At 43.1% G+C, this 11,392-nt stretch overlaps 1 protein-coding gene across 1 annotated transcript; it reads left to right on the top strand.

The window, feature by feature from the left end:
* Nucleotides 1-204: 204 nt before the first annotated feature.
* Nucleotides 205-6,260, top strand: LOC127088119 (uncharacterized). The gene is made up of 2 exons (XM_051029031.1): nucleotides 205-1,328; nucleotides 4,445-6,260. Exon 2 carries the CDS (start codon nucleotides 4,500-4,502, stop codon nucleotides 6,024-6,026), a length of 1,527 nt encoding a protein of 508 aa, XP_050884988.1. The 5' UTR covers nucleotides 205-1,328; nucleotides 4,445-4,499; the 3' UTR covers nucleotides 6,027-6,260.
* The last annotated feature ends 5,132 nt before the right edge of the window (nucleotides 6,261-11,392 follow it).

Here is an 11,392-nt window from a genome sequence, read left to right as displayed (position 1 = left end):
GCCAATCAGAACATTTCGTTTTGCCTTGCCAAAACGCAGAGTTTAGATTAGTGAGTCCAAAATTACACAATTGCCATGCTGACTTCCTTGTTTGACCATTAGTTCATGTCATTTGTCTATGCTTTGTTCAAATATTCATCCAACTTCAATAATTCATTTTTAATTCAAATTTCATCCAAAAATTATGAATTTTTTCCTCATGTTCATGAATGTGTCCTCTATTTTATTGTGAATTTTAATTAATTTTTCAGTGGCTGGATTTTAAATGGTAATTATTTTCCCAACATGTGTGCATAAATGATACCCTTTGCCATTTCAATTGTGAAATTGTCATGTTGTATCCAATGAGCCTGAAATTTTTTGTGGTGAAACTAGACACATTGACCTTCATTTTGTTATAAAGTTTGTGCATTTATCATTTGTGGATTGAGAGTTATGATTTTCTGAAGTTATGTGTTACATTTGGTGCTATACCATGATCATGTATTTTCCCAATTTTTGTTCACATGCTTCCACTTATCCAATTGACCCCAAATTTTGCATGAATCATCCATCATATGTCTAGTTTGTGTATGAATTTTCTTGGAATTTATCTTGCTGTTTTCCATTTGATTGTGAATTTTCTTCCATGCTTGGTCATTTGTTGACTTTTTGTGCTATGCATTGCCAAATCTTTTGTGAAATTCTCAAATCATATTTTATGACCATGAAATTTCATATGTGATAACTAGACATCTCAAGCTTTGCATTGGTGTTAATCTCATTCATTTCTCTTCTGTTTTCAATTTGATATGATTTTTTGAAGTTGACCCATGCTTGTTGACTTTCATTATGCTTACTTGAAATGGTGTTGACTTCATGATTTTAATTGACTGCCTTCCTCTCATTCAAATGCCATGAAATTTTACATGCATGCCATGTTAGATGTTAGGATTGAATGTGATTTATTTCATGATTTTTGAGATTGCTTGAGTTGACTTTTGAATGAAGTCATGCTGTTGACTTTTTGTATGCTTTCTTTGCCATGATTTGTATCCCTTTGTGCATAAAATGATATAAATGCATGATTTGAATGTGGGCCCAATTGTGATTGCTTTCTAATTGGTTGACTTTGACTTTGAGTTGACTTTTCCTTGCTGCCTTGACTTTTTCTTTCATCTTTGACCCTAGGCTAGCCCTAGTGGTCCTTTGGACTTACTATTGAGTTCCTGTTTCAGGTTGAGCACCATTGCCATTGAGATCGTACAAATGTGATTGGTTTTGATTACATATCATGTACACTTTAGTTGCTTTAGTTGCTTGCTTTGCTTTTTAGCAATTGCTTTGAGGTATAAACATTTCTTCTTCATGTAGTCTGGAGACCCGGTCTGTTATTTGACCGGGCAAACTGTCTGAAGTCCTCCTTAAGAGGCAATGCCTGTGTATGTTTACTTTGTCCCTGTACAGAGTCAAAGACCTCCTAAGTGAAGAGGCAATTGGTGGAAGGTAGGGATATGCAATCTATCCCCCACTATTCAGTGTGTCTTCTGTCTCGCTCACACCACTGTGTTGATGCACTTCAGATAAAAACCCAAGATCTTGTGCAATTGCACAGTTGAGTCAGTTTAAATGGGGAAAGAGTTCCATCTTTCTGAGCTCCCCCACTTTCTATTATTTGATGCTCTCCCTGATTAGGGATAGAAGCAATGAGGCACACCCCTCATCTCCTTTCATCTGCTTCACCTTAGTCCCTCAATGGCAAGGTTAAGAGCAACACTTACCCCATTCCAGTTGGCCCTAGTGCCTAACCTTTTGCTTGAGCCTCTTGTATGCATATAGAGTGTGCTTCTTGTGATTGTGATTGCCTGTTTGCTTTGCCTCTTTAGGTTTAGCTTAGACTTGCCCTTGTGCAAGGTAGGTTGTGCTTGACTTGCTTCCTGTGCAAGTCAAGTCTGTGTGGCTTAACCCTTGTGTGAGCCATGCTTAGGACTGTTCGGCCGAACTACGGCAACTCTGATTCTCATGTTCAGATGAGATACGTAGGCACGAGACGCAATGTCTTGCCGAGTTTGACTAACCACTAACGCTAACTCTTTTCTCTCACCCCTGTGTGATTGAGATCTTTCCTTTCTCTCGCCCTCGTTGCGATTGAGACCTCCCCTTTCTCTTGCCCTAGTTGCAATCGAGACCCTTGCTTCCTGTGCAAGCCTTGTCTAAGATAGGTTGGCCCTTGTGCCATTTAGCTAGAAACCTTAACTTAGGGTTGACTTTGCATGACAACATCTAGGCTCGAGTCGTAGTCTCCCTAGAGTTGTGTCTCCCTCTGTTATCTGGTTAGGCTAGATCCTTGTCCCTGCGTAGGGGAACTACATCGCCCTGATCTTCACACCAGATGAAGTATGTAGGCAGGAGATTGAGCTGATCTCTCCGGGCGCCTTTTTCTTTCTTTTTGTGTGTGTTGTCTGACCTTTGCTAGGCTCGAGTCCTCGTACTCCTTAGCATTTGCTGTCTGTCTGTTTGTGTGTGTTTGACAGTTATAGGCTCGAGTCCCCGACTCCCTATTAACTTGTTGTGTTGTTGTGTGCTTGGAAGTCGATGTAAGTCCATCGAGTGGCATTTGGGTTCCAGTGTGCGTGTGTTTGGTTCGGATGCTGACATAAGTCCAGTGATTGGCAGTCGGGCTCCACGTTTGCCTGTGTCTTGTTTGTTTGTGTGCGTGTCAGCCGAGCTACGAATGCTCTGATTCTTCTCTCGTCCGAGAAGATATGTATGCATAGGATACGATATCCTAGCGAGCATGTGTCGTTTCCCCAGTCTGAACTACTCCGACTCTGATGTCTATGCCTGATAGACTAAGTAGGCCCAGGATGCGACATCCTGCCGAGTCAGTTTCAGTCAGTCTCTTTCGTTTCTTTCAGCCAGTGTGTGTGTGTTTGAGCAGTGTTATAGCAACCATTTTCCTTCCTTTTGTGCGTGGATCCCGTAGAGTACTACGGATGCGTAGGGTGCCTAACACCTTCCCTTCGCATAACCGACTCCCGAACTCATCCTCTTTGGTCGCGAGACCATGTTCTTTCCTAGGTTTACTTCGAGCGTTTCCTTTCCCTCTTTTGGGATAAATAACGCACGGTGGCGGCTCTGTTGTTCTTTCTTTTCCCGCCGGTTTTTCGCGCGATGCGACAGCTGGCGACTCTGCTGGGGATGCAGGTAAGTTGACCTATGCTGGTCCATCTTCCCTGAGCGAGTCTCTCCTAGCGCTCTCTAGGATTAGGGTTTTGGTTGCTTTATTGCTGTTTGTATTTGTTGCATTCGTTGTATATATGTACCTTTATTGTTTGCATTGATTGTGTGCATTTATGTTTGCATTCATATTCGTTATTCATTCTGCCTGGCTGGTTGTCTGTTTTCCTTTGTGAGATGAGTTCTATACCCGAACTCGAGTGCACTCTAGGATAGGAGAATGGCATAGTCTTGTCGACTGGTGTGGAGTAGTCCTTAGCCAGTTGACTTGCGAGTCCATTCACTTGGTGGAGGCCATGTTGAACTAATAATGTCACACAAGTTATTTGTGGTTAGGCATTATTCTTTCAATCATGTGCCGCAGAAGCCAAGGACCTTAGTTTACCAAACCCATCTTGGCCTATTTTTAGGACCGTAGTGCGGAGGTCGTTCAGATGTCAGTTCTGATGCGATTGTCACGCGATGCTACACTCATGAGAGTTTCTCTTGAGAATATTCTTGGAATACGAGTATTCGTTCCTCCGATAATATTCGAAAGATGGAACGATGACTATGGGAACCTCTGATAGAACATGTCTGGCAGGTTTAAACCCTAGTACACTCCCTTTGGGTGGTTCTTAACCGAGACTCCATGCTCGTGACTCTCAACAAACCCGTGATTCGTGGTTGAGTCGTTCAAACATTGTTAATATCAATGGATCCCGGATCAGGTGTAAAACCTAAAATCCATCAAAGCGGCTGGTTGATATTAAGGATGTTTGAGCCGGTTCATGTACCGTTAATATCAATGGAACTTGGGTGTCGATAAGGTGAAAACCTAAATCCACCAAAATGGATGATTGATATTAGGGATACAATGAGCTTTCCCACGACCTTTGTTTGGCGTGCTTTGCTTGCTCCTTGAGCGTGTTTGTCGCATTCATGCATTCATGCATTCATCTGCATCCATATCATCAAAAGAAAAAAAGAAAATTTTCGAGGAACTCAAAGGAGTTTATTTGCAAAAATTTTCAAAATATGAAAAAACCGGGAAAATTTTTTCACCTGATATATCTGATGAGATATTCTCATATATGATCAAAATGCTTAAATATTTCAAAGTTTGCAAATAAAACCCTTGGGTCCCTTTGATATAAAAACAAGCATATGCATAAACACTTCATGCATCATTTGCATAACAGGTGTTCTTGTGCTGCCTTCTCACTCCGGTTCCTTTGTGAGACAGGACAGCCGATCAAAGACCACACCGGTATTCAATCAGGCTCAACCAACAGAGAGGTATGGATCAGGTTCAGGCAGAGCTAGCTGAGATGAGGGCGAACATGGCCCAGTTCATGAACATGATGCAAGGGTTTGTTCAGGGGCAAGAGGAGCTGCGTGCCTTAGCCCAGAGACAGGAAGTTGTGATTCCAACATCCAACCGTGCTTCGCCTGTTGCTGCACCCGCTCATGAGACTATCCATGTTGCTGCTCCCACTAACGACTACGCCGTCGGGGATGAACTTGAGGGTATAAGAATCAATGGACAGCCTCTTGCTGCAGAGGTCAATGTCAGAGCTACCCGGGCTCCGATTCGTCATCCAGCTCCGTTTGTCAACCAACAAGAGGACACGTTTACTCTCCTCAGTGAGGACTATGATGTTGTGAAAACCGAAGAGAGGGATAGAAAAGTGGATGCTCTTGCTGAGAAAATCCGAGCCATGGAATGCCAGAACTCCCTTGGGTTTGATGTGACCGACATGGGTCTAGTGGAAGGGTTAAAAATCCCCTACAAGTTCAAAGCACCCTCTTTCGACAAGTACAATGGTACCTCCTGTCCTCGCACCCACGTGCAGGCTTACTTCAGGAAGATCTCTGCTTACACTGACGATGAAAAGATGTGGATGTACTTTTTCCAAGATAGCCTATCTGGGGCATCTTTGGATTGGTACATGGATCTGAAGCGAGAATCAGTCAGAAGCTGGAAAGATTTGGGTGAGGCCTTCCTAAGGCAATACAAACACAACATGGACATGGCGCCGAGCCGAACTCAGTTACAGAGCTTGTATCAGAAAGATAAGGAGAGCTTCAAAGAGTATGCCCAGAGGTGGCGTGAGCTGGCCGCCAGAGTGCAACCTCCGATGCTGGAGAGAGAACTGACTGACATGTTCATTGGAACCTTGCAAGGTGTGTTCATGGATCGTTTGGGAAGTTGCCCGTTCAGTAGCTTTTCAGATGTTGTCGTCTGTGGAGAAAGAACTGAGAGCCTTATCAAAGCAGGGAGGATACAAGATCCTGGCTCTTCAAACTCTTCCAATTCTAAGAAGCTATACTCTGGGGCACCCAAAAGGGGAGAGAATGAAACAAATGCTGTGCACCGTCGGAGGAGTGCAAACAGAGGACAGTATCGGCAAGTTGCTGCTGTGACTATCCCAGCAAATCAAACTCTGCAACAACAGAGAAGACCAACTCAGCAGTATCAGACTCCACAACGTCATCCTCAGCAGCAGGCTTACCAGCCTCCCATTGATAATCAAGCTGGTACAAGTAATGAGAGGAAGAAGATCATTTTTGATCCAATCCCCATGTCCTACGCCGAACTGTATCCCACTCTGATAGAGCGGAACTTGATCACTCCTAGAGACCCGCCGCCCATACCCGTCAACCCTCGGTGGTGGTATAGGCCTGAACAGCATTGTGTGTATCACTCGGGTGCTCCTGGTCATGATGTGGACAGTTGCTTTCAGCTGAAGATGAAGGTTCAAGATCTGGTGAGGTCAGGTATTCTTATCCTGGAGGACTTAGGTCCCAGTGCTAATCGAGCTTGAAGGTAACAAGTCCCGGGCTGTCGGTGTTTGTTCTTCTGAGGTTTTCAAGAGGGTTGTTCAAAATCAGAAGCTGCCGATGCAAAAGATATTGACAGTTGTCATCCCTGGTGGGATCTATCGCAATTGGGTCACTGTGGGCGTTCCTACAGTTGTTCATAAGTCTTTGTAATAATCACTTTGTTTAAAAACCCTTCTCCCATGCCAAAAGGAGAAGTGATGGCATTGTTGGCAACATTTTGTGCAATGATATTTTCATTCAAATAAACTCATGTTAAACATTTGTTTTTCCAATTGTTTTCCTTTTTCACTTTTGCATGAAATTGGTGATCACAAAAAACCTTAAAAAACAAGAATAAAAGCAATCTTTTCATCTGCATAACGATTGTCTTGTTTGATTTTCAAAGTGCTTTTTTTTTTTTTTTTTTTTATACTCAAAATCATTATGCAGGTTGTTTCTTAAACCCATTGAACATAGTGATCGGACGTCATCTCCCAATTTTGAATTCCCTGTATTCGAAGCGGACGAAGATGATGTTGAAGGGATTCCTAACGAGATTTCCCGACTTCTTGAGCAAGAAAAGAAGATCACTCAGCTGCATCTCGAGAATCAGCAGAACAGCCAACTGGGGCATTATCAAAAAAAAAGAGAAAGAAAAAAGAAAGAGAGGGTGCAAAATCAAAAGAAAGCAAAATCAAAAGAAAAAAACACAAGAAAGATAGCACCCTCAAAGTCCCAAGTTGGCTGATGCTGAATTCGATCGAAAAGAAGAGATCAATTGCCATGTGTCATGGTCAGTCATATCAGCAGAGAGTAAAAAAGCATTCAACAAGAAGGTCAAGCCTCGTGTGTTCCGAGGGACCTTGTGCTCAAGAAAGTCTTGTCTTTCGTGCCCGATTCCAGGGGCAAGTGAACTCCAAGCTATGAAAGTCCATATGTTGTCAAGAGAGCCTTTTCAGGCAGTGTTCTAACACTTACTACAATAGATAAAGAAGTTCACTCGTCCTGTGAATTCTGATGCAGTCAAGAAATACTTCGCCTAGAACAAAAAAAAAGAAGCAAACAGCTCGCTAAGTCGAACACCCCAAAGGGCGACTTAGGCAAAAAGGAGCGTCTCGGTGGATTGAAAACCCGAAAGGGCAATCCAGGCAAAAGTTAGAGACATCGAAAAAAGGAATTTGCATCCCGCTAGATTGAACACCTCACACTGGGGCAATCTAGGCAAAAATTAGGGATTTGGCAAGTAACTGCATCTTGACAAGACTGTGCTGTACATCTGTCATCCGTCAGGGATTCTCGATTCGTCGTCGACTGAAGCTTTGAATACATCGAAAATTCAGAATGGTAGAGGAAAGGTCATTATGTTCAATGTAGCCCTCTCCAATATACATCACCGATTTCAAATTTGTACAGATCTATGGAGTCTCGCCCTTTGCAGACTACCATTCCATCACGTCAATTTGAGCTTTTATCCAATTATTTGCACTCTTATTTGTTTTCAACTCAACAAACGTTTTGCATGTTTTAATTGATAAAGTATCATTGTTTTCAAAATAAACAAATTTTTCACAAAATTGTTCTTAAACAAAGTGAACATTCACAATGATGGAAGAATACTTAGGAGACCCACAGTGCTCTCCCGGGGGTGGTATGATTACCGACAGGTAAGACAATTGTTCGTATCTCGAGCATGACTGTATCTTTGTCCTGCAGAACCTCGTATGGTCTCTCCTCAGTGAAGTTGCCCGATGCAGTGTCGTTTGAAGTTATTCACCTTCATGTTCACGGCAGTACAGATTCTTCCTCCAAATCCCTGTTAGCTCTATTATGGGGCATCCCCAGTAGAGTGCTGTTTGAGCCCTATCGTGGGGCATCCCCAACAAGTTTGTTGTTTCGGACATTATTGTGGGGCAGCTCCCCTAGCAGAGTGTTTACTGAAGACTTCAACTTTCGCCTCTCCAGCAGAGCAGTCTTCATCTCCCCCCAGCATGGGTGCTTTTCTTGGAAGATTCAGTATTTGGAGGATCGACATCCCCGTAATCCAGCATTCCCTCAGATAGATCCCTCAGTGGAGTTGTTCGCGTAAGGAGCTTTATCAATGCTTTTGTATTTCTCATCAGAGATCTGGCTGCTTCTTGGTATCTCTGATCTTCAGCACAAGTTGTTGTGGCGCATCCGCCTATATGTTGAACTCTTTTATCCGGTGGCGACTGACGATCCCTCCGGAAGCCTCTTATGGCTCTTCCTCCCCTGCAGGATGAGTGTTCCCAGTCCCCAGTGGATTTTCTTTGCTCTCTGGTGGCTTTGGTTTTCTCTCCGGACGGTTGATTCCTGGACCTGCGTGTTGAACATGTCTGTTTGTCAACATTCATCATACATTTTAGGTATAATGCATACATGCATAATCATAACATTCAGGTACTCATGTTGCAGCTGTTGCCGTGTATCTGTTGATTGCATTCTGCTATTTGGTAATACAAATCTCTCCAGTAGATTTTCCTCAAGCAAATATGGGTGTGTCCGATCTCTCCATGTAGAGCCAACCCCTTAAGCAGAAAGTGTCAATCCTTTCCTGCCATTTCCCCACTGAGATACATCCTCGTGGATGACGGTTGCTTCCGTTCCCTCCCTAACGGGATGGGTTTTCCCTATTGAGTTCTTTCCTCATTAGGATGAGTCTTGTTTCAGTCTGCCTTTTTGGATCAATCCTAAATTGGCTACCCGTTGACTGTCTCTTGTGCTTCCCTGGGGCATAAATGAATAGTCGCTTACTAACCGGCACTCATTCATTTCACCCTCAGCGGAATTTTTGGCCTCTACCTACAAACCGGTAGCTGTAAGTCCTATCTTTGTGGTTTTCTACCCACTAGCTGGTAGTTGTAAAATCCCACTTTCATCCCCTTGGTGGAGTTAACCCTTTGTGCTCATCCCGATGATGACTGGTTACTTTTCCATTGGCCTCTACCTACAAACCGGTAGCTGTAAGTCCTATCTTTGTGGTTTTCTACCCACTAGCCGGTAGTTGTAAAATCCCACTTTCATCCCCTGGCGGATATTGTTTGTTGGCCTCTACCTACAAACCGGTAGTTGTAAGTCCTATCGTCGTGGTTTTCTACCCACTAGCTGGTAGTTGTAAAATCCCACATGCCTCCCCTTGTTGAAGTTAACCCTTTGTGCTCATCCCGATGATGACTGGTTACTTTTCCGTGGTTTTCTGCCTACAAACCGGTAGATGTAATCCCCTCTTTGCAGTTATCAGTACCAAGTTTGCAGTATTGATATTCTTTCCCCTCTGGATACTTGCCTTGATCAAGCAGTATTGTCCCCATTGGGTCTTCACCTTCTTTTTGGATACTTGCTCCGAGTAAGCAACTTTATCCTCTTTGGATTGGTCATCTTTGCATACCTAGTCCTGGTACCGATGCCTTTCTTTTCGGTCGTTATCCATCTAACAACCTACAACCCGGTTATGGATAATCTTCCATGCGAGGTTATTATCTACGTTCTGACGGCTATAGTTAATATGTCTCATGCGCTCTTTGGTCAATCTTTCGATTGTTATCACCAGCAGAGTAAGATTCGTATTCCCTTTGGAATCGGATGTTCATCCTTTAACAAGTTTGCCTTTGCTCTCTTCAGGATGTTTTCGGTCGTTTATCCATCTAACAACCTACAACCCGGTTATGGATAATCTTCCATGCGAGTTTATTATCTACGTTCTGACGGCTATAGATAATATATCTCATGCACTCTTTGGTCAATCCTTCGATTGTTATCACCAGCAGAGTAAGATTCGTATTCCCCACGGAATCGGATGTTCATCCTTTAACAAGTTTGCCTTTGCTCTCTTCAGGATGTTTTCGGTCGTTTATCCATTTAACAACCTACAAACCGGTTATGGATAATCTTCCATGCGAGGTTATTATCTACGTTCTGACGGCTATAGATAATATATCTCATGCGCTCTTTGGTCAATCTTTTGATTGTTATCACCAGCAGAGTAAGATTCGTATTCCCTGTGGAATCGGATGTTCATCCTTTAACAAGTTTGCCTTTGCTCTCTTCAGGATGTTTTCGGTCGTTATCCATTTAACAACCTACAACCCGGTTATGGATAATCTTCCATGCGAGGTTTATTATCTACGTTTTGACAGCTATAGATAATATGTCTCATGCGCTCTTGGGTCGAAGTCGTCCTCCCCAGTCGAGTAAGATTCGTATCTCTTGTAGAATCGAATGTCCATCCTTTAACAAGACTGCTTTTCTAGCCCTCTTCAGGATGTTGAGTGTTTTGGAACACAAACCAATTCACGCTTTGGCACTCAGGCCAATCTTCCGGTGTTCAGACCGAAGTGGCATCCAGGCCAATTTCCGTTGTTTCAGATCGACATCAAATCTCTCGTATCCCGATGCTCAGTATTCAAACTGACTTGCGGCGCTCAAGCCATGGTTATCCCTGTGTTACCATTTATTTTGGTATCCAGGTCGACGTTTTCTGTTTCGGTGTTCAGGCCGATTTCTTTTCCGTTCCAGACGGACTGTTCTTTCAAGACTGTTTCTTTGCCGATCCTGACAGGCATTCTTGTATTATATCCAGTCGGTGCAAATTTCTACGGTTCTTTGGTATTCAATCCCTGTTTACCCTGAAAGTCTGACAGCCACTGTTATCATCCGTTCGGGTTCCCAGCTGATTGAATAGGGGCAGCTGTAGCACCTCAAATTTGCACCTATCATTGTGCATACCATCTCATATTAAGTCATAGCATATCATGATCCATCGCATAGCATTTGCATTGTCCCCAGTTGCCTCAAGAGCAAGCAAGCAAGAATTAGGTCAAACTGATCAGGAGATCAGTCCATCAATCAAGCAAAGGTATTTCTCAAGGAATCAGAGCCCTAGGGTTTGTCCAACAAGTTCACATGCCTTGGGGGTCTTTTTGAAGTGTTCAAGTCAAGGGTGGAAGGCTCAGAGGTCAGCAGTCAATGCATAGCCAGGCAAAAACCCTAGAAAGTCAACAATCAGTCAAAGCAGTGGATGGTGGCCATTCTTGTGGAATTTGGGCACCATGATCAATAATCAAGAGTTCATACATCTTATGACATCATTTGAAGTCAAGTCCTCAAGGAATTAGGGTTTGGAATTCATCAGAAGTGCTCCAATCATCCAAAACCCTAGAAAAGTCAAACTTGGTCAACAGTTGATTTAATCAATGATTTGATGGATAGAATTGATTTGAAGGAGCTCATTCATGCTTGTATAAGCCTCATCTATCATGTCAAACCTCATCATGGAAGAAAATCAAGTCAAATCAGAAATTTTCCAGAAATAGCAAGTGGACCTGTAATTTCAACTGCCAAAAATGGAAAC

The sequence above is a fragment of the Lathyrus oleraceus genome, chromosome 5 (genome assembly GCF_024323335.1).
Source record: "Lathyrus oleraceus cultivar Zhongwan6 chromosome 5, CAAS_Psat_ZW6_1.0, whole genome shotgun sequence".
Lineage (NCBI taxonomy): Eukaryota > Viridiplantae > Streptophyta > Magnoliopsida > Fabales > Fabaceae > Lathyrus > Lathyrus oleraceus.
This window is presented reverse-complemented; position numbering and strand designations above follow the sequence as displayed.

Coding starts and splice junctions, on each gene's coding strand:
- LOC127088119 (XM_051029031.1), top strand. CDS start 4,500: ATGGATCAGGTTCAGGCAGAGCTAGCTGAGATGAGGGCGAACATGGCC.